Source organism: Castor canadensis, chromosome 10, assembly GCF_047511655.1.
Source record: "Castor canadensis chromosome 10, mCasCan1.hap1v2, whole genome shotgun sequence".
In the NCBI taxonomy this organism is placed as follows: domain Eukaryota; kingdom Metazoa; phylum Chordata; class Mammalia; order Rodentia; family Castoridae; genus Castor; species Castor canadensis.
Genome location: NC_133395.1, coordinates 2,875,328 through 2,899,182, shown reverse-complemented (window position 1 = coordinate 2,899,182; position 23,855 = coordinate 2,875,328). Strand labels below are relative to the sequence as shown.

Below are 23,855 nucleotides of genomic sequence, written 5' to 3'. Positions count from 1 at the left end.
GGGGCACTGCTGCAACTAGCAGACATAGAGGGAAGTCATAAAGGCAGCCTCAGAGCTTGGCAAAATAAGCAGGCATTTTTAGGTAAACCAAAAATAACAGAACCATAGAAATCTTTTGCTCAGGCAGCCTAACATCTGAGTACCCTTGGAAGTAAAGTGAAAGCAAGTTATAGACAAAGATTTCAGTGATGTCCAAAGATTTCAGCAATATAAATTTCAGAATCACGTTGTCAGGTGTTTGAAATGAATGGGTCACAAAAAGGAAAGTGAAAAATAGTGTCCAGGCCCAGGCTTCATCTGACGCTCCCTGGTGGTGGTCATCCACACCAGCTTGCACTTCCACAGGGCAGGCCAGCTGCACAATGAAGGATGGTCCTCAGCTAGTACCCATCACACCACTGGAGAGGACAACAGAAGATCGGGGACCCACCATTTGCTCCCCTTTCCCAAGAGATAGAAGCCTGCTCTGTCCTGAGCCCTCCTTCCTCCAGGGCACACTTTCTCGGTGCCCACTTGGCCCGAGAAGGAGCCAACTGCATCTCGCGATGACCTTCATCAGGGCAGGATTAAACCCTTTAATGAATTTTGTCTAGCTTCATCACTGATGATGAACACTTTGGAATCTGTGCACAGAAAGTGGGAATTAAGCCTGTCAGATCACACACAGCACTGTGAGAGGCCTGGCGTATCCCATAAGCTGGAGTCAATTCGGTGATTCTACAAATCTAAGCAAAGTCCTATCAGTGCAGAGAAGAGGAGCGATGCGCGTAAGGTTCCAAAGCTGGTAAGAGGCGGGAATCCTGCCAGGCCTGCAGCTGAGATTTGAACACAGCAACACTGCAAAGTGCCGCACACTCACCTTGTCGCCTTTTGGTCCTTGAAAACTTGAGCCCATTTGCCCCTGTTGATCAGAAATTGGGATTTATTATTAGGTTCACACTTTGTTCAGACATCACACAAGCCTCACATAAGATGCCATAGATGGGAGGGCTCAAGCAATAACTTTGTCTCAAAACCATCCTAAGCTTTTCAGGAAAGATCTGGCCGTATTCAAGGTCAGAAAAAAAGGTTTAAAAAACATTATTGAGAAAGAACTCTATACAAATAACTTTTCTTAAATTTAAGGTTTTTATACTCTGGCTTTGGAAAAATAGGGGTGTGATTACTGACTTCAAAGTAAATGACTGGGAAATAGCAGAAGTTAGGAGGGCGGCACTGAGAGGTGAGTGACAGATGTGAAGACAGCTGACAGGTAAACAAAAGACGATTGACAGATGGTGATACAGCTAGATAAACAGGTAATACATGCTAGGTAGCTGAATAGATGATAGACATAGATGGTTAAACAGAAAAATGTTTATCCATTTTCCAAAACCCTACAGCTACAGTTACTTAAAGAATGAGTCATGGCACTTTTCTGATAGTCCTATACTAAGGCCAAAGGACAACAAATGAAAAAATATCTTTACCTTTTCACCTGGAGGGCCAGGAGGACCTGGAGGGCCCTGTAAGAGAGAGCATTTCAATTAAATATGATCCATAACCTCTTATGGTATGGATATAAAATATCCCTATAGCCCAGTTGGTGGCACTATTGAAATATGGCTGGATCCTGAATGTGCTGACCTTAGAATGGATTAGTCCACTGCGGAGTTCATTCATAGCCAATGGACCATAGGATGTGGGACTGGTTGGAGGAAGTGAGTCACTGGGTTTCTGTCTTTGAAGGTTAAACCTTGTCTCCAGAAACTTCCTTTCTTCCTGTCTCTGCTTCCTGGCTACCATGAGGTAACAGTTCTGCTCTGCCACATGTTCCTAGCCGTAAGGTCCTTCCTCACAGAAACAATGAAGCCAAGTGACTTTGCATCCAAACCTCTGCAATCTTTCCTTCTTTTAAGTTGTTTATCTCAGGTACTTTGTCACAGCAACAGGAAAACTGACTAACACACAACCCTAGTCAGCTTTAAACCCTTCTTTGAGTGGAAAACTGACTAACACACAACCCTAGTCAGCTTTAAACCCTTCTTTGAGTGAAGTTATCCTAGGAGTCTGTGGTCAACATGATAATTTGCTGAATATCTTTCCTGTGCTGTAGAACTTGACAATAACCAGGAATGGGTCAGGACAACTTCTGACTGGGAGGAAATACCTCAAAACCTCAGGCATTCCCCATGCATGCTGATGACCAAGTAAGAGGTGCAGGACGAGCTGTTGGGACCATTCAGGAACCCACCAGTTAAGGTCTCCAAGACCCAGAGGTTCCCATCTGGGATGATGTCTGTCTACTTTAGATAGAAATTTATCTTTGAAAACTGCTAATTCTCCAAGGGAGGAGTGAGAGTGAAATTTAAGCTTCCCCTGTTTGCAACAAAATTTCAAAATTGTTTAAAAAGGAAAACCTAGCCATTCTTCACCCATAAAAATGAGTCCACCAACTTAAAAGAATATGAAAGATATTCCATTTACATGCATGGTTACAATAAGAATTTCTGGATGTTACCCAAAAAGGTGAAAGAAAAAAAAATGTAAGAATGCAAGTGAATTTACTTGGTGAATAAGGAATTCCAGAAGTGGGAGGGGGGAGAGCTGCCTTCCTTCAGCTGCACAGGAGACCAGGGGAAAGCAGCCTCCTGAAGCCACTTTTGGTGCTCATGGGTAGAAAGTCTGAACTCACTTTGTCCATGTTCCCCGCGCACCCTGCCCTCTGCAGTGACTCCACCTCCACCATGAAAAGTCACCCTGGTCATCGCCAGCCTGTCTTCCTGAGTCCAGTCCATGGGACTCGATGGTACCCAGCAGCCCTGCCACACTAACAGGTGGCCTGTCTGAGGATGCTCTGAGCATCTGCTTCCCATAGCTCTGGGAATCATGGGCCCCAGGAGCCAGCCACACCAGTTCATGAGAAAGAAGCTGATACTGCTGGAGCTGAAGTTCGAAGGATGCCACAGGGCAGTCTTCACCAAGCTCCTACTCATCCCACCCCCTACACACCTGTAGCGCCTCAGAGGGGCTCCCCAAAACTTACTGGTGGTCCGGTAAATCCTGGAGGGCCAACGGGTCCCTGAAGCCCTGGCAATCCTGGCGAACCCTATCATTGACAGGGAAGGAAAAGGATTAAAATCCAGCCAGGAGGTGACTCAGCATGGGTTTATGATAACTCAGCAAATGCTTACTGGTGTCCCTGGGGGTCCAGGAAATCCTCTCTCCCCTTTCAACAGCATTCCAGGCACATGGCCAAGTATTTCACCTGGGTCTCCCTGAAGTAAAAAGAAGAAAAGAACTGTAAATGTTGACAGTCATACAAAGAAACATAAACTATTCAATACAGAAATGCTTCACTAGGATGCACTGGTCCAAGGTAGGATTAAGACCCTAAATGGAAAATAAACAGAATGGTCACCTGCCCCTTCATCTCTACACTCTAGTGACCAGCATGCAAAACTGGAGACAGAGATGGCTATAGGACTGGAATTGGGACCTGGGCACAAGCCGCACAAAATAAGGATTGCTGCTGGGAAAAGAGTCAAGACTTTCCTGAAGTCCTCAGAAGAAGCAGATCAGGCTGGCACAAGCGGCTGAGCTTGAGACAGCAGCACCTGCCTGGGGAATTCTGATTTCTATGACAGGTGAGAGGCTCCCAGGAGTTCTGCTCTGCTGCCTGCCCACCCCAGCCATGGATGGGTGACAGTGGACTCCTGTGTCTACTCAGGTCCTGGAAGGACCTGCTGGCTACTGAGCCAGGCGGTGCTGACAAACTCTGGGTATGAAAACGGCAGGGCTCTATGATGGAAGAGAGAGAGAGAGATGGGGAGAAAAGGGAGAGAAGACAAATGAAAAGAGGGAGAGAAAGAAAGTAAAAGAAACAATCATTTTCTCCATTTTCTATGCAGAAATGTAAATGAAGCTACTGAGATTAAAGAGGACATAAATTTGAGTCATAGTGACATGGCCCTGGAGGAAGGTCTGTGAGCTTGTCCATGCCCGAGGGTGACCTGGGCCAGGACCACATCTATGAACAGGGAATGAATGCACACCGTGCTTCTCTGCCCCACTGAATGCCCATCAGGAAACTGTTCTGCGGGCCTAAAATTCAAGCTTGTGTGGATTATTCATATATTCTTTTAAGGTGACATAATTTAGAAAATATGCTAAGACAGTGGGTAAGCTGAAGTAATTTAAACTAAATTTATTTTTATGGCATTTGTTTTCAATTGAATCCCTGCAATGAATCCAGTAAAAATAAAATATACCTTCATTCCTGGTAACCCTGGTGGTCCCTAGAAAAGAGAGTTTGGATGTTAGTTTTATTTTTGCCAATATATTAATATATAAGAACACAAGAAATGAGAAGATAGAAATTATCACCAAACAAAGTAATTCTGACTCCAAGGATTGTATACTCACAGGATTCCCATTGAATCCAGGCAAGCCGGGAGGCCCGAGCGGCCCTCTCTCTCCCTGAGAGAAAAGCAGAGAGTCACTCACACACCTGTGAGAAGCAAGTGCAGGTCTCCCACGTCCCCCCAACACTGGCCACCTTTCACAGAAACTGCACTTGTGGCTAACATCCTTTCATTAGCACCATTTGTTACAAACTGCATCACTGGGTGCAGCTTCATGAAATAAAAAATACACTTGATAATATCAGGGACAAGGATTCATACAGCATTCTCTGATTCACTTTTGAAATTGGCTGTAGGTAATAATTTAATGCTAAGGAGCAATTTTAAGATACAAGTCTCCCAAAAAGGCGTGATTATATCTTTTCTGAATATTAAATGTGGAGAAACTATATTTCCTTATCAAATAAAACTTTATGATAAATATATTTCCAATTGGAGCAAATAAAACAGAGTAACTTCACCTGACTTCCTGCTGTATGAACTTACATAGACATGCCATGGGGAGGGTCGGGGGGTCTCAGTTCTAAACTTACCTTTGTACCATTGCATCCTGGGATACCTGGGGGACCTGGTGGACCATCTTGGCCAGGAATTCCCTGCAATAAATCAAGATAAGAAGTAAGCAAAATAGCAACTCACTGGCTGGTAAAATAATTCTTGAAACACAGAGTGCCTTTTTCATACATACAGGAAGTCCTGGGTTTCCAGGGTAACCAGATGCTCCTGGGGGTCCCTGTAGGGATGGAAATGAAAGCCTTTCAATTGAGCTGGGAACCTCATTTCCTTCCTCACATCCTCCTGGTTAATGGAGCTGCGCTCTCATCTTTGGAGCTGAGGACAAGCGCACTGAGCAGAGAGCATTGAAGGGATCCGCATCAAAAGCTGACTATTGCTTCTAAAATCAAGGCCATGCATGGACCAAATAACTCTGTCCTCATTCCCTTTTTTGCAATATCTAGGCTAAAAATAATACAGAATTCACATTAAATTTGCAAACATTTGGGACGAAGAGAATATGGGATAAAGGTTATTTCTATCTGGAGTCCTGATCTTCTCTACTCAAGAGTCCAGTGTCATTGACTCTACCAAGAGTGACAATGCTGGTTCCTCACTCTGCCCCAAGAGCCCACAGAAGTGCCATCAAGTACCCATGCAGGCTGGTCCCAATTCCCTTTTAACTATGTAACAGCCGGACATCTCACAATGTCTTCCTATTTTTCTACCCTCAACCTTTTGTTACACAGATCGAGTTTTTTGCACCCTCCGGAAATGGGGGTAGCAAGGAAGATAAACAGAATTATGAAGAAGGAAGAGTAAGTTTAGTTGGAAAACACTAAATAAAGGAAGGAAGTCCTCTTGCTCTGATGATGTGAGGACACACCACTACCTGCCCCCTCCCAAATTAAAATATCTATGAGGGACCCTTGAAGAAGAACAAATGAGAGAAAGCAGGTTTAAAACAAGCCCACTGTGTGTGCTGTCTGAGCTCTGAAGAGGAGTGGCTGAGAACAGTACAGAGAGGAGAAGAGGGAAGGTGACAAGAGATGTGCCCCACTCTGGAATGTGTCATCAACCATAAGCAACCATGGTACTCACTCTCGTCCCTTTCGTGCCAGGAAGTCCTGGCTCTCCAGTATCACCCTGGAACAGAACAGAGATGCCATCAGTATGGTTCATTATCAAAAGAATGAAACTATCTGAAATCTGACCCTCCCCTTATCACAGTAAAGCTCACCTTTTGTCCTGGTGGTCCATGTGGTCCCTCAGGTCCTTGCATTCCAGGAAACCCAATGACACCTTGTAACCCTGGGAGGCCTCTTTCTCCCTGCAGGAAAGGCACATAGGTCAGACAAATTGCAGGGGGAAAAAAGTGGACAAAAGGGATCAGTCAACTGTGACTGGAAATTTTAGGAGCCAACCTGACTGTGTAGAGAATACTAGAGGGCTGGAAAAGTGTCACTTATGGCATGTTTGAGAGGTGTTTCTGGAAGAAAAGGGCATCTGGGTCAGTGGACTAAGTGAGTGGACTGCATCTGCAGTCATGCAATGTGGGGTGCCTTTTCATCTGTGGAGGGCCTGGACGGCACAAAAAGGTGGAGGAAAGGTGAATTCTGTCTCTCTTCTGGAGCTGATGTCCATCTTCTCCTGTCCTTGACATCACAACTTCAGGTCCCCAGCCTTTGGACTAAGGGACTCATACTAGTGCCTTCATGCTCTCAGGCCTTCAGCTTGGACTGAGCTACACCACTGGCTTCTCTAGGTCTCCAGCTTGCAGATGAGAGATGGTGGAACCCCTACTTATCCATCCATTTACCCATCCATCCATCCATCTATTCAACCACCCATCCATCCTTCCATCCATCATCTATCTGTTCAAACACCCAACCATCCACCCATCCATCCATCATCCATCCTACTAGCTCCATTTCTCCAGAGATTCCTGACGAATTCACCAGCCTTTCCAAGCACTACCCAACACTGCATGAATCTCCAGTGAGTGTCTGAGGCTGGCTGAGCCTTATTTCAGGTGCTATTCTTTGCTTGATTTTAAGCTTTTGAAGGCAGAAAATATTCATATATACTACCTGAAAACATGCTAAAGGTAGAGATAGATAAAAACACAAATACTTTGTTAGGTAAATAAAATAATAAACAGTAGAGGCTTTTCACTGAATTGATTATAATTTCGCTCAAACTGGAACAGCCTTGCTATTAAGACAACACACTGAGATCTTGTGACCAGCCCATTGGTCACATCTCTCTTATTATGCCCCCTTCAGAGGTGCCGACAGGCAGAGGCACCGTGTGGATCTCAGCACATGATCCCAAGGCTTCAATGGTGATCAACAGATGGAAGGTGAACTTGGATGATTTGCTTGTTTCCAAAGTACTTTTGCCACCAAACTGGGACATCCAGTTTTTAGATAGAAGGAAGTCCTACTCAAAATAGAATAGAGCTGGGCTACAAACAGCTGTCTGAATAAATAAATGAATGAATAAATAAATAAAAAGATTGACTTGTATGTCCTCAAATGACCTGATGTGAGCTTGGGAAGAAAGGGAAAGGCTCACACTGCAGAAGCTTTCTAGAGCATTTTGGTGGAGTATTTTTAGTACTTAATTAATATTGGCTGAATGGCCAGGAGACCAGTGGAGATAAGATTTTATAATCCTCATTTTAATCACAGAATGCACCAGGGGACCAGAGCCAGATGAACCGATCGCTACCAGTTTCTCACTGACTCAGCTCTGAGGCTGAAATAGAAATGAGGTCAGCCTATCCCTGGTCCCTTCCTTTTCTAGGTCACTGGAGCAAGCTAGTTCCCAGCAGAATCTTAAACAATTCCTGGCTGACATTGATGTCAGTGAGGCATGAACCCTTTTATGTCCATTTCACAGATGGGGAAAGTTTGATCCCCATGCTGAACTGACTAGTCACTTGTCACTCATGACCCTTCCTGCTCCTGGGAACAGAAGACAGGAATCTGAATTCCCAGACCTACTTTCACCACAAGGGCACATTCTTTCCCAAATGTCACCAGTTTGCTTAAGCAACCACATCCCCAGGAGTTTTGAAATGAAGTAGCAAAGAAGGAAACGACTTCTCCCTCGACATGGTGCTTGCCATCCCCACACTTTTCTTTTAACCTTCCTAACCTTTTTTCCAGGCAAAAAAACTGCACATCAATGATCTAATACCCATACCCTGTTCCAAGGTTATCATGGGAACTGCAGCAGAGCAGACAGACAGGATGAGCACTGAAGCACCTATACAATCAGTTGGCTGCATGGGAGCTCAATGACCCCACCCAACTTCCAACAGATTTCCACTGGGGACAGAGGAAGAGCAGAGAGCTGGACATGCTGTGCAAAGGCCATTGATGCCAGGAGTTCCCAAGCCAGGCTTTGCAGCTGCAACTGGCAACACTCCAATGGTGACCACCCTTATGCTGCAGCTCAAGACTGAATGCACATGAAGTCAGGGAGAAAGAAGACCCCAGTCATCCAGCTCCCACAATGTAGTAGCTAAAAGCAAGGTCGCAAGGATGGTGGCCACAAAATTCATGCCAGGCAACACTGAATACCATAACCACTGCTTATCACAGCAATGACAATCAAATTAGAGGGCAGAGAGTTGGGGTGCAGCTCAGTGGTAGAGTGCTTGTCTGGCATGTGTGAGGCCCTGGGTTCACTTAGAGCAATGAACACACACACACACACGGGCAGAAAAGAGAAGCTCATAAAACGTTACACAAAAAGATTAATGCCATCATGATTTGTGACTTCATTCTGGAACATTGGTGCAATGTCTTGCATTTGTCAAAAAGAGAATGTTTAGGTTCACAACAGAGATGACAGATGGCAGAAGTGACAGAGAAGCTAATTACCCTGATCTTACCTGATCATCACATGCAGTATACATGCATTGAATTTTCATACCATACCCCGTATGTACGTGCAAATATGTACCAATAAAAAAAATGAAACTCACAAACCTCCAACTCCCCAAAGTCACTTAACTAAATGTAAACTTTAAAGATTAAATTAAATCTTTTGAAATATACATATGGTTTATATACCAACAACAGAAGATTTTATTGCTGTGTCCTCAAATAGCAAAATTCAGAATGTGAGGAGGAAGAACAACGTGCCTTTGTTCATAAAGATGAAAGATACAGCATGGAGAATAACCTTGGGACTGAAATTAGCCATTCTAAATTAGGCATGAAATAGACTTGCATGCAGGGAGCAATTTAAAATGTTTGCTTATTACATTATGTAAAGCAAGCACATAAATAACCCTAAGATGTGGAAAGAAAAGCTTCTTTTATAAAGCCCAATTACTTCCCTTCTCTCACAATGCTTTACGGAAACAAGTTTATGATTCAGGAAATCAAAAGCTTAAAATACAGCTCCCTTCACATTCGATTCAGAAAATCAGACAGAAGTAAAGCACCAGGAGAGCTGAAGTTGAAATAGTACCAAGTTTTAAAATCTGGGGATAATTACGATCAACAATAAACTGAGGTGAACACAAACACCCACCTAGAAAAAACATGGCATCCGTATGCATAAATCAAATTTTAATTGACTTTTCACTTAAAGTAATAGGATCATGGGGTCTTCACATGGGACCACAGCACATGCCAAAATGTCAGCAGAGCCTAGGGTTGGAAATTACACACATGGACCAACTGAGGGATGTAAGGATCTCCGTGAGCTGGGTCCATTCAAAGAAAGCAGAACACATAAAATGAACGGTGCTGATTAGAGAGACGTGCAGTTCATCCCCTCCCTCTACCAGTCGTTCTTCAAAGACAAGGTACTGACTTATTCAGTCAGTGTTAGGCATTAAAAACTGGTGAGTGGACGAGGAACCAGCCAACAGCATGGTATGACACGTGGCATGCAGAGTGACTCCGGGTGCACATCTTAGAAACTATCCTGGAGTAAAACCCCGGGCACAATGCGATCCCAGGCTCAGACCTTTGGGCACCATTAGAGCCTGGTTAACGCTTGTGCTCCGGGCTGAAGAAGCAGCCTGGAAATGATCCTCAGTCAGCTGTGTCCTTCTGTCATCTAGTACCTTAAGATGTCAATTTCCAAGTAAGGCTGCACACAGCCAAGGAATAAAACGTGCTTGCATTTGGAGCCAGAGCTCACCAGGCGCTCCACGGTAGGAAAGTGATTTGGGATGGAGGGTAACAGCCCATGGGTGACCATGGCACTGAGCCAAAACTTCCACAAGTCCAATTCCTTGAGCCCAGCCACCATCAAGCATCTGTAGGACCATTTCTGAAATGCAATACTGCTGGGAAAGGGGTGGGGGCAGGCTTCACTCTGTGTCATGGGATCATGGAAAAACTCCGTGACAAGACTCCACTGGGAGCTCTGTCCTTGCCATGAGGTTGACACTGTGACAGAAATGCTGCAGTGCTGCAGGGAGAGGGGCCAGGACACGCACAGCTGGGACACGAAGGGTTCATTTTCCTAAGAGCTTCCTTTTAGGAACAAAGTACAATCTCTCCTTGCTGTATGAGACAGACCAGTTTCTTCAAAGAACATGTGTCTGTTAACTAAAAGTACACCACATCCCCCTGACGAATTAAATTGAACAGTGTAGGTAATCTCACCTAAGTGCTGTGTACATCATTAGTTACTTCTTGTATTCGAAGATGTAAGATTAGCCAGGCATGGTGACTGATGCTTGTAATTCCAGCCCTCAGAAGGCTGAGGCAGGAGGATAGTGAGTTTCACGTTAGCCTGAGCTACATAGTGAGACCTTGTCCCAAAAACAATAACCAAAAAAAAAGAAAACCCAAATTAATATTAAAGTAGGAAAGAGAAAAGCAATCACACCCACAAAGCATTGCTGCAAGACTTTCTCCTTCTCACACTCTCATTTCTCTCTCAAGCCCTGACAGAAATCTTTGTGTAGTGACAATGAAGTACATGGGTGTAGATGTGGGAGGGAGAGAAAGCCTGGGAGGTTATTCCGGACTGTGAGGACAGTCCCATCTTTCCAAAAACAAAGGATGAGAATGAAAAGGTATAAATAAAAAAGGAAGAATCACTTCCCGGCCATGACCTTCAGACTCTAGACCCACTGTGCAGCTGAGCCCACTGGACTCAACCTGCCCCTCCTCAGCCACGGGGATTGGTTTAAACAAATGGCCCGCCTGGCTTCTGGCTTTTGGACCTCAGGAGTTGCCCCTCTAACTCCCAGGAGCTCCCGGGCGACGGACACTAGATGGCCAGGCTTGTAGGAAAAGTAGGAGACCCAGACATGCTGGAATCTTCCAGCCACGACACTGGCTGTGACTTGGGAAGGGGACAGGACTACACATATGGGAGCTGAATTTATAAGAGACTCTCCGGGAATAAGTCTGGACTGCACTTTGGTTTGAACTCTCAGCCCCAGGATTCCTGAGATGAATCCCAGCCCTTGTGGACAAAGCCCCTGTGGGGGACAAGGCCTATCCTGCCCAGCAGCTGGCTCACTAGCCTGACTGCCCACAGACACAGCCCTCGACACAGAGCCATCTCTAGGCTCCAATCCAGGCCAGACTCCTGTTAGATAAATCCTTATATCAAAGCATCACGTGAGCCCACGATGAATCTGGTGTTGTTCTAGGCTCTTGCATCCTAATGCGAATTTCAACATTACTAGGAAGGTGGTTGTAAGTTACATGCTGTGTTCACACCCAAGAGTGATGGGTATGGAGGACCCCACAGTGACCATTCCTGCCGGATCAACTGTTGCAAAGAAATACAACTGTGGACATTTTCTCATCTGTGAAAGTCCGGGTTGACTCCAGCTTATCAAGAAAATGAATTAGAAGGAGTCCACAAAATATTTTCTAAAGAACGATCATTCAACACAAGAATAATGAAAAGAGCCCCTAGAGCTGTCTTGATATAAACAATTTAAAACTTTCCCCTGGAGCCATCTGCAAGCAGACAGCCTCACTTCGCTGATCTAGTAAAAATATTCTAGTGAAACTGAGTGCTGACATATTAGTGGCAGGAAAAATGAAGCTTTAAAATTTCCAAGGGTCGTTTGTGAAGTTCCAGGCATTTCTCACTAATTGGAGCTGAGTGACACAAAGGAATCTGCACCAGAGACCTGGTCACTGTACGGGTCCTTCCTTTGCATTTCCCAAGAAAGCAGTCTAAAATGCTTTCGTCCACACCTACTCCACGGTAGAACCGTCTAAGATACTTTCCAACTGTCTTAAGCCATTAGTCACTGCCCTGAAGCACTCAGGTTCCCAAGCTGGGAAACGAGGCAGTACTGTGGGCCTGTCTCTCCAATGCCATAGGTCCAGCTCAGTCAGGTCCCCCTGCAGGTGACCTCCAGCCACAGCATGCCAGAGGTGGTCTGTTCTGGGGAACATTTGTATTTTCCTGGCCTTAGGCTCCGTGACCACACACTCCAGGCTCCATGTGCAGGTCCAGTGTCTCCATGGTTTCCTGTAGACATCATTCAGCAGCCCTTCACCCTGTCCACGGCCAGCCCCATCTCAGCCACTTCCTATCCACGTACCACCTGCACGTGACCACCTCCACCTTCACCTGGCCACCTAAACCCCTCGACACACAGAGGAGAACAGATAAACACCCCTCCTTGTTGAACTCTAGACACAAGGGGCTTGCAGCAAGCTGCCCAGCTTCTCAGCGGCGCAGGCCCTATTGCGTGGCCTTTCAAATGGCCTCCCTAAGGAAGGCCACCCTGAGCACAGGTTTCTCACCACCAGAGGGAGCACTGACTACACTTTTGTTTTCCAAATTAAAACTTCCCAGTGGCTCCAAAGCAATTTCTTTCTTTCTTAAATATTCATTATATTAATATACTATGGGTAGTAATAACAGATATTCAGGGATATTGAACACATTAGTGTGGGCGCACCTCAGATAAACCAGTTTGATAAGGCCTAAGAAACAGAACACTATAGGAAAGAATTTAAGAGTTCAAAACTTAATTAACATTAAATATGAAAACGGTACCTGAATACTGGGACTATCAAGTGACAGGAAAATGCTGAAATCCTATGAATAATGTGAGCTGTGCTTTTTTCTTTTTTTGTTAGGCATTTTTATTATGGCATTTTCATACATGTATATAATGTACTGTGGTCATATTCACCCCCAAAACTCTCTCCTGTCCTCCTCCTCTCTCCCTCTGGTCCCCTTTCTCTTGCGTATGGATATTTTTCAGTTTGTTTTTTGCATCGATTTCACAAAATGAAAATCTGATTTTTTAAATGGCTGCCCTGGGATAAATCGACCCTTCAAAACTCACATAAAATCAGATACACAAGTATGATAGCAGAGAGGTCTCTAAGAAAACATTACCAAGCACCCCACTTTTCTCCTATGGAAAGTTTTCAGAAAACTTCCACTTCAGGTAATGCAATCCATTCTGCTGGGTTTTGTCAATTGTGAGGAAAAAAAAATCCATCCAATTTTCAATGGCTTCTGAAGAAGGTAGTAACGTGATCTTACAGATGACTTATCAACATGGGCAGTCACAAAAATAAAGCCACTAATGTTTCTGCCTGAGCTTCACCTACAGACCTAAAAATTCTTTAAAAGCAGAAAGCCTTCCCAGGCATGGAGGTGCTGCAGAGCAGATGGGAGCGTTACAAAATGGCTCTGGACCTGGATGGCTGTGCAAGCTGGACACTGCAGCAAAGTCTCGATCAGGTCACTGTGGCTTACACCGGGGGTGTTAGCCCCTGAACACGTGTGGAGCCGGAGCAGGAGCAAACCATCCCAAAAAATAGAAACCATGTTTCCCTTGCCTTTGTTTAGTAAAACTTATGCGAGTCAATTGACAAGCCTTCCAGAGTGACAGGGATTAATTAGCATTGGGTGCTTTGCTAAGGTGACACGCCAGGGGAGCAGGGGGACACCAGCAGCCGCACACCAAGGAGGCAAGCCTCCACGTAGACTCTAAAGCAATGCTGTGAAGGGCTGAGCTGTCACAGCGTGCGCACCAGCTGAAGGCCCTAATCCAAGGGGCACCTCCAGGCCCCATCACGGTGGCTTACTGGAGTGAGCTTTCTACCTGCTCCTGTGGAATCATTTTCCTTTAATGAAGGCTATCCTCAAAGAGGACCCTGCTTCCCACCTGGGCTGACACCACAGGGATGACCGGCCTCAGTGCTCCACAAACCCGCACGTGCAATCACAGCCTTAAAAAGTCCCATGAAATGTACCAAAATTCTGTGCCCTGCCTTACATTAGAGGTTTGGGGAAGGATGGAGGTTGCAGGAACACAGATAACGGATAACAAGATGGCAGCAGGAAATTAGCTCCTTTCTGAATTTGGATGAGAAAATATAAATCTTTTGCTCGTAAAGACGGTTAGTTTATCTTTATTGTCTCCAAACCAACAGTCTCAAGATTTAACGAGATGTCAGAAAATAGTAAAAATACCCGCCAGTGTACAAGTTCCTAAGTATGCAGCAGAGGATGTTGTTAACTTGAACTTGAGAGTGTATGTGGGTGTGCCAGTCTTGGGACAAAACTAGGACACATAAAAGTCAGGAAATGCCACAATCTGGGCCGTGGAGGGAATTTTTTGTCTGTGATAACAATAAACATGAAAAACACAAAGGAACTATTTTAACGGTAACAGTGACAACTACTAATTCAAAAGCCCGGAGACTCTTCAGGTTTAAACTTGACAAACAATTACCATTGGCAATTAAGAAACAGTCTTCCTTCGTTATTTTTTTTTTCCTTAGAAAATGTGTCAAATACAATTTTCTATCAAACTTGGATTTTGCAGTGCCCCGTAGGAGACATCTTTTGGCCCCATTCTCTGTGGCCCTCCAGTGTGTCCTCTACCCAGCAGCATAACCCAGGCTGCTCACACCCTACGAGGGACACACCTGCAGCCTCCAGCCTGCTGCCTCTTTAGTGACTTGCCTAGTGTCTTGCACCCCTGCCTTGTGGTGGCTGTGCACCAACTATTCTCAGGAGTGAATAGGGGAAAACAATGTTGACGATCCCAAGACAAGATGTAAGGTGACCAAGGAGGAGGAACCTGGGTTTCAGCCTTGAAGATGCAGGCAGGTGCCCCACGTGGGGGGCAGTGCAAGCAGAGCGCTGGGGATCTCACTTTCCACGTTCTCACTTCATTGGCTGCTTGGATCAGGAAAGAATCTTAACTGGAAACCAGAAGATTCTCGACTTGGCTCCAGCCTACCATTGGTGCTCGCTGAAAATCACTGTCACCATCTGTAAGACAAGATGCCTACACCTGTTTGGTGGCATTCTTCTACAGATCAGAATTTGATCAAATAGTCAGTCACCTACTGTTTGCAAAGCCACCACACACCAACTCTTCTCCTTCAGGGCTACAGGAGCCTTTGCTGGCCCACACATAGCTGACATACGCATGTGTTCAGTATCTCCAAACAGCTTCCCTTCCTCTCAGGCAAGTGACATGACTAATCTTATCACTGGTACCATTTTTCCCTGGGACATGGCTGTGATTTCAACACCCCATGTATCGTGCATGGAACCTAAATGTATTAACAGCTTCAAGGAGAGCCAAATGGAACAAATGAGTTTTGCCTCACAATCTTGGCAAACTATGAGGTCAAAGAGCCCATGAGGGGCCTAACCTCATGAATGTCAAAGGCAGTGAGCAAATGGGGCAGAATAACCAGATTTAACCTCCCAAGGAAAGTAGGGAAGTGCCTGTTGAACTTCTGTTTTGCTTGTGATGAAAATCTTGATTTTAAAAGTGAAGAGATAAGGAAAGAACACAATTGCTCACCAATACAACATCACCGGTGCACAAGGACACAACAAATAATCACACACTTGAAAATGACTTCCTCCAGCTGAAAATCTCTTTCTACCTCCTATCGGTCACAAGACTGACATGCGTGTTTTCAAAAGATAATGTGGAGATGAATTGACTCAATCGTGAAATTTACGCTCACATTTAGATTCTTAGTGCCAATTTCATTATGCCTATTTTGTTTTAAAGGTGAAATTTCTAGAATCATTTCCTGCAATTTTTTCCTTAATCACTCAATGCCAATAGCCTAAAATGTCAACTTCTTTGGCAAGGATCTAAGATCAAAAACAAACTGCAGCGCAACTTTCTCATTAAAAAAAAAAGATGATAGACTTGCAATATAAAAATATGACATTTCTCATGTATTGGGTACTTGAAAGGTAAAGATAATTGATCAGAAGATAGAGCAAGTTGTAGGTATGCTGAAGAGGGAGAGCAAGGGAGCGAGGGAGAGTGCACTATAAGATTGGTTAGGCCACATTCAGCCTGTGTTCCAGCCTCCAGGGTCTCAGGTCTTAAGGACAACTGAGGCAATTTCTACGGCAGGAAGAAGCTGGTAAGCCAAGCCGCCTGAAGTGGCCTTCCCTGTCTCTGAGATTTAAAATCGCTCACTTTATGGAAACAGAATTGCAAACCAATGGGAGTCCAGCAGGTATCCTTGGCTGTTCTCCAGATCCTCAGACACAGCACAGCACAGAATAGGAGAATCAGGAAGAAATGACAAGCTCTTGGCTTCTCAAATAAAGTCACCCACAATGATGTCCTAGGGCTGATACTAAGTGATGAGGTAGAACGCCCCCATATGAGGAGTTAAGCAAACGCTGGACAGGTGGAAGAGGGGCACGTGCCTGTTGTCACCCATCACTGTGCAAGCAAATTCCTTAAAAATTAAATTGTCATCTGCACTTGCTGAGTCGCTTACATGGCTTGAGGCATCACAGAACAAGTAAAATAAGGTTTTAAACATAAGCTACCTACACACCTGTCTTACGACTTTACCACTGGCTCCTGTCTCGCTACTGAACACTGAAGGAAATGTGCTCTAGACATTGTAAATGAACAGGCTTGGCTGGGGAGAAACAGGTGACAGATGCCCTGTGGGTTCGAATAGAGCTAAAGGCTAGTAGGTGACACAGAAAGGAGGGAACGACTGGCCATGACCCCTCAATTCTCCAACTGCCATCCGTTCCCTCTCTCTCTTCAGCTCTTGGCCCTTTTCAAAACTAAGATCCTAGAAATGACATACCTGAAAAATTGTCTCTAGGTTACGCACAACAATCAGAGAGCTGTTTAAGGAAAGCAGACAGGATTTAAGTAAAGTTATTTTAAATATTAGCATCCACTTCCCACCTCCAAATGAAAGATTTTGGAAATAAAATATAGAAAACTAGGTAGATAAGCATAGCAAGGAAAATATGACACCTCTACTCAGGCACCATATGAGTTTCCAAGACAGAGAAAGAGGAAGAAGGGTGGACAGCATCTGGGCTGGAGAAACTTCGATTTCCACATCAGAGGCTGGAAAAGAAACATTGCTAAATATTGCTAAATACTGCTGAATCACGGGTGCTCTTTTCCCAGAATAAATCACCCAGAAAGTATTTGACACTGCGGAAAAGGCTACTTAAGTCATCGCCCACCGTGGCCCGACCTTCCTTCCCTTCCAATTAACCCTGACCTCTGACATTTACTGCATACCACAGTCGTTTTTGATTAAAAAAATCATTTTGCCCTGGAAAGACCAGTGCTGGCCCAGTGCAGAAATCTCTCTGGCAGCTACAGGGAAGACCCCAAATCAGAGAACAGATGTTCTGATTTGGAAGGGACATTAGAGGGCAGAGCTTTCTCAACGTTAAATCACAATGACTAAAATTTGTTCAGATTTTAGTCACTGGATTCACACCCAATCTCAAGGACACCCAAACACAGCTGCCTTGTTGTCGCCATCCTTATAGGACAGGCCAGTCCCCCATTCCAGGATGGACCCAAGTGTAAAATGTTGAAGAGTCCTGACACTCGAGTTGGTGGTCTGAGGAAGTAGGCCCTTTGGGAGGTGATTCGGTCATGATGAATTCAGCATCGTTAGAAGGGGGACCGCAGAGAGTCCCCTGACCCCCTCCACTATATGAGGACACAGGGGTAAGACAGTCTGTGGGAAAGTGGACCTTCACCACACAAATAATTCTTGATCTGGGACTTCCAATATCCAGAACTATGAGAAATAGATTTCCGTTGTCGGCAAATCGTCGGGTCTAAGGCATTTTGTTAGAGCAGCCCAAATGGGCTAAGACAAAGAAGAAAAATCCCTAATGCCATGCAAAATTTTGGGGTCCGTGTCCCCTCTTCTGATGGTTGCACTGCTCTGCATTGTCTCTGGCCCAAACTTGTGCCTCTGGCCACAGCCCTGGGGCTCACCACCTCGACCTTGGTCTCCCCATCCTCCTGCCCTCTGTCCCCCCATTAAGTCACAATGGGCTCCCGGGAGTGGAGCCATAATTCCTGAAAAAGGGAAAGAGCACAGGTCCAAGCAGGGGGCAGGAGAGAGTCAGACAACTAGGTGGGGGGAGTGCCTTCTTGAGAACTTTGTGTCAGCACACGTGTGTGCACATGTATGCGTTTATGTGTGTGGTGTATGTCTACATCTATATGATGTGCATAGGTGATATGTGTATATGTATCTACGGGTGTCTATGTGTCTGTGGATCTGTCTGTAGGCACTGCATGTGTATCTAAGTTTGTATGTGTGTGAGCAGAAGAAATCAGGCACTGTGACAGGCACAGAGGAACATGAATCACATAAGGCATGCCATCAGACAAACCAGGTGTACCTGTGCCTGTGAGCAAAGAACGGAGGAGGATTAACAATGAGAAAGGATGAGGAACTTGTGGTGGGAGGAACATAAAGGGCAGAATTTTTATAAAAAGAGAGGTGAGATGTGTAAAATTCCCCTTGGGACCCACACCTTCAACCCTCAGCTGATGTTATCAGGGCCCTTGACTAAAAAGGCCCAAAAGATGGTATTCCTCAGTAGAGACAAGCAGGTAACATTCATGAGTGAAAAACTGCTCTTCTGTAGACACCAAAGTCCATTCTAGACTGTTATTAGCTTGTGCTGGAAGTCCGCTCAACCATGTTATTCCTTCTGCCCTGGCAGGCAAGATGCTTCAATGAGCCATTCTGCCATTGTTTGTGGAAGAACTGTGTGTCCCATGTCCAGAGAAGGAGGCTGAACCTGGGAGGAAGGACACCCTCTAGGCCCAGACCGCAGGGTCACAGCCTGCACTAGCCTGTTCCCAACCCTGTGTGTGGTCCAGAAACCAGGAATGAACAGTGTGCATCTCTCCACCAAGGGTCTCTGCAGCTGGACTCAGAGCAAGGGACCCACCCTCTGGGATTCCAAGTCTTTATCAGGAGGAGACAAATTCAAATGCACCACCCACACCGCCCAAGGGGATGAATTATGGCAACATCTACAGATGACTGAGCCAGCAGGAAGGTGCTGTGGAAGACAGCTTGGATGGGACAGACAGTCTAGGACTAAAGTCATCTGGTCACTCACCTTGCCCAAGAAACATGGGTCACATCAAATCAAAGCTAGGAGTGCCAGCATCAGGGTAACAGGACATCTCTTCTGCTTTCTGACAAACAAGCTCCCATCCATGCAAACATGTCTTTGGCCTTTGGGAAGAGGAGTGTCAAAATTCCCACCCCGAGTCAGGACAAACCTGATGAGAATTGGGGAAAGGCAGTCTGGAGGTCATCATGCATCCGCCACGCTCAGCCTGCTTTTAGGGGCTGTTCTGCCATTGGTAGATAAATCTTTAAGTTGTCTTGGTTGACAGAACCTTAACTAATAAAGGGAAACCCCTATGAAGGACATTTAACTGGGAATGGCTTCAGTGCAGGGTTTAAAAAATCAGCCAGGAATCACCATTGGCTTCTCAAGCCAATTTTCAGGGAAGAAATCTGGTCAACTGAGCTCAGGCATTATAATTTTACAAACCATGTGGCAAGGAGGTAGGCTAACCTCTGAGTGGATATGGTGTTCAAGTGTACCTGACATCTTAACAGATTTGCCAAAGGGGAAAAATCAAACAAAGGGGCACCACTTCCCCTAAGAGGTCTGGTTCTCTCATTAACTCTGACTAATTCTTCCTCTGTTTAATTACCCTTTGTGTTCAGCCACTTTGCAAGGATGAGGGCTCTGTTAATACCATTTTTGAGGGCGCAGTTCTCCACACCCACACTCCATTATTATCTAGCAGACTTACGTGCTGTCTAGAAACATATTTTGGACACTCATGACATCCTACCAACAAACGAGGAAAATCCAATTGCACAGTTTTTTATTTGTCAGGGTTTGTTTTATGTTATGTCTTTGATCTTGAATTAAAACATACAGTCTCATTTTGTTCCTTTTAAAAGAAAGCCATTTTCCTGCCAGCCAATGTTTTGTCGGGATCATATTTACCAAAAAAAAAAAAATTCTTTTTTCCACAAATAGGACAAGTACTGCTTGTGCCTGCTTCACCAATGACAGAGTGTCCCCACACAGGATTTAAAAGCCACAGGACATGACACTCCTTTTGAGACACTGAATTTCCTACTACTCCTTCGGAACATGGGAACAAAATGAGCTTTTTCAAGCTGTGTGGAGAGAGGTGAGTTACGAACATCTCAAATCGAGCGACGTAGACAGTCAGGACGATCCTCTAGCAGAAGGTCTCAGCAGCATATGGAAAAGGGGAAAATTGCACTGAAAGTGGGAACTAAGCGAACACCCTGCAAACCAGGGCTGAGGCTCCCCCCGTCCCTCACAGGGGCACAAAGAAGTGTTCCAGGGATGGCTGAGAAATCAGGGGCCTGGCGTGCAGAACGAGACACGCCCACTTCGCAGGGATCCATTTAAGTGGCTTCCCTGTGGTAAGCTGTTGATCTTGTCCCCTTAGACTCCAGGCATACATTCTTTGTTTACAAAGAACTGTCAGAAAAAAAGGACAAAAGTAGGTGATTGTGGGAACCCACACTGATTCTCACGATTAGTCTGCCAGAGGATGATTCATGTGCAGTCTGTGGAAGTAGGAAATAGGGGACATCTGGAACAAATCTTGGCACAACAAGACACAGACAAACATGGAAAAGGAAAAGAGTGTGCATTTGTCCGTGTAACCCATCACGGGAGGAGCAAGATGGGCAGAAGCCTGCGGGCGAGCGGGCATTGCCCCACAGCACTGGACTCAGACACGCTGAGGCCCCCTACACACCAGAACTACATTTCACACAGGGTCCCCTGTAACGATGCCTAACAAAGTTGGCAGGGGAGGAGACAATTTGGACAGCACTTGTAAGTATATACATGTCAGGAAAAGCAGTTAGCAACAGAACATGCAGTGTTTGGAAAAGTTAGGACACTGGATATGGGGAAAAAGCTGGTTTGCTTAGATTTTAAGGATAATGACTCCGGAAGTGGATGATAAAATCACATGGCTGACTACAGTGGGATGGGATGATTCCAGAAAGACCTCCCAGTGAGCCCAGTTCAAGAATCCTCCACCAAAAGCATCCAAAAGCTACAAACACCGCTAATGAGGCTGCCCTGGGTGTCGCTACATTCTGACATCCAGCAGTCTGCGTCCTGGGAGCTTTTGTCTGTGCCTTTGTTCTTCCAGTCTACATCTGTGAACCGAGCAGTCTCAGCCGAGGCAGTCTGTGAGTCTGTCCTGAGCTGGGCTAGCAAGCAAACTTTCTTCCTGTTCATCATGACTCTAAAACAACCGCTGCTTCTTAAATGTCATGTACACGTGTGTATCTCGGATGTGTGATACTTCCTAAGTGTGTTTTTGTACAGCACCTTTCATCCACCCCTGCCAGCAACACTGGAATATGCAACTCAAAGTAACTTGATGAAACACACTCCCTAGCAGACCATGGAACTCACACCAGAGTCAAGGCTGCAGCCAACAAACCATTTCTTCTTGGAGGCTCTTCCCGGTTCCAGGGAACAAGGTGGGAGTGGAGGCTGGCAGGCTCCGAGTGCAGAACCACCATGAAGCATTCTGAGCTGTCTTGCAGCAAAAACCAAATGTGGACTGGGGATGCAGTTCAGTGGTTAAGTGTTTGCCCACCATGCACAAGGCCCTGGGTTTGATCCTCAGTACCACAAAAACAAACAAAACCCTCAAATGTGGAACTCTTGTTCTCCAAAGTCCTCTGTCCTTGGAACCCTCTTCCCATCCCAAAACACACGTATTGACATCCCAAAGATGTCACTTGGCTATCAGGAATGTTCAAAACCCTGAGGAACACAAAGAATATTCCATGAGCCTCAAAAATATTAAGAGTGATTTCAAATATGATCAGCATAAATTAATCTTATCTTTATTAAGCAGACCTCTTATTTTTTAACAAGTAGCATTTTTAGTGCATTTTTTGACTTTATGTTTCGCACCTTGAAACTAAGTGGAATTTTTTAAATACTCTAGATTTTAAAATCCAAATCTGCTATGCCTCTCACTAGCAACTGTTTAATAAACTAATTATTGTTATTATGTGTGAAGCTCTGAGTTCTACAACAAAATAGAGAATTGAAACTCTGTAACTTTTCAGCTGAAGGAATGGCTCAAGTGGTACAGCATCTGCCTAGTGGCACCCTACCCAATACCGTCAAAAAAAAAAAAAAGAACGTGTGAGATATCTGGGAAGAACTAGGATCCCTTTAACATTTAAAGCAATATACTTAATATAGTTTAGTTTATGGGAAAGAAATTTATAATATTCTGTTACAAATAGGGAGACAATCTTGCTCTTTGATTGTCTCTGAGGATCCAACTCTATTCTACACTACACAAATATGAGGAGTAATAAGGAATGGAGACACACTGGTCCATATGTAAAATATGATATTAAAAAAAACCACTGTATTTCTACATTTTTTAATCTTATTATGAAATCATGACCAAATTTATTCTTATTAACCATGTATAACTAAAAGGAAAATCAATGAAATTACTACATTTCTAAATTGAAGATTATTGGATTCTCCAAAACTACCCAAAAAACACAGTCAGTGTCCCAAAAAGGATTTCCTTCCACCTATGACTGAGTGACAGCTAAGAAAAGACCCTGCTTGTGATGTCAGAGGAGATCATAGGATTCTCCTTTATCTTAAAATCACCAGTTGAGTGACGGCTATCATGATATAGCACAAAAATGGCTGGAATGTGGCAGGAATTGTGGGATTTCCTGTTCTAAGACAGGCAGGCAAAGGCCTGGCTCCTGACCCAGGAGACAGCAGCGCCGCTGGCAATATGGCTGGAGAGACGTCAGTGTACAATGGCACAGGAGATTTGACTGTCTTTTTAAACTAGACGTGGTTAAGTTACAGCATTCCTCTCAGAGAATGCCTTTGCCGACTCCATGTGTCCTTCACAGGAAGACACTATAACAGCATCCACCTCAAGAGCAACTGAAACGCAGTTGGTCACTGTCACAATTCCCAAGATGGACAGAGACAAGCACCCCTCAGCTCTTGGTGGCCTGGAGAGGGGACAGACATAGAGGCTGAGGAAGGAAGCCGTGGTGGCTTCAGCCTTAGACTTGTGTTCAGGATCCATAAGCAATGAGCCCATACTGACAGCCTGGGTGGGCAGCAATGACAGTCACTGACTTTTAACCAGAGCACTGAATTTGCTACAGGATAGTATAGATGCCAAGAGTTTCCACAGGAAGGGGAAACAGAGGAGAATAAGGCTTGCAGTGGGGGACGTAGGTCTCTGCACCTCTTGGCAAAGCCTCAAACACCCTCCCCTTAAGGATTTACCTCAAGCTTGTGTGGGCCAGGCCTTTCCTGAGAGAGGTGAATGCTTATTACTCTGAGCAGGACTCCCCTCAACCTCTTTCAGGTGGCTAAGGGGTTCAGATGCAGGACCATCTGCCTTGCTCCATGTCACAAGGTGGTTCCCTGTGGTCTACCTACCTAACCAGACTGGAAACCTGGGTGATGCCCTTCAGAATTAGGATCTAGGAGACCAGCTATGGCCCAGGGAAACAGGCTCCACTCTCACTTGGATGTCCTCCAGCCATCTTCTCACTACTGCCCACTTACAGGAAAGCTCAGAGGCTGTCAGCCATG

The 23,855-nt window shown here is 45.1% G+C and overlaps 1 protein-coding gene across 1 annotated transcript in view; it reads right to left on the bottom strand.

The window, feature by feature from the left end:
* Col4a1 (collagen type IV alpha 1 chain) overlaps positions 1–23,855 on the bottom strand; it is a 126,935-nt gene that overhangs the window by 45,851 nt on the left and 57,229 nt on the right. Inside the window, exons 3-12 of the mRNA XM_020165777.2 lie at positions 6,139–6,228; positions 6,000–6,044; positions 5,092–5,136; positions 4,937–4,999; positions 4,405–4,458; positions 4,251–4,277; positions 3,174–3,257; positions 3,026–3,088; positions 1,470–1,505; positions 860–901 (exon numbers count right to left, since the gene is read on the bottom strand). Of these exons, the coding sequence (XP_020021366.1) occupies positions 860–901; positions 1,470–1,505; positions 3,026–3,088; positions 3,174–3,257; positions 4,251–4,277; positions 4,405–4,458; positions 4,937–4,999; positions 5,092–5,136; positions 6,000–6,044; positions 6,139–6,228 (549 nt within the window). The remainder of the gene's footprint in view (positions 1–859; positions 902–1,469; positions 1,506–3,025; positions 3,089–3,173; positions 3,258–4,250; positions 4,278–4,404; positions 4,459–4,936; positions 5,000–5,091; positions 5,137–5,999; positions 6,045–6,138; positions 6,229–23,855) is intronic.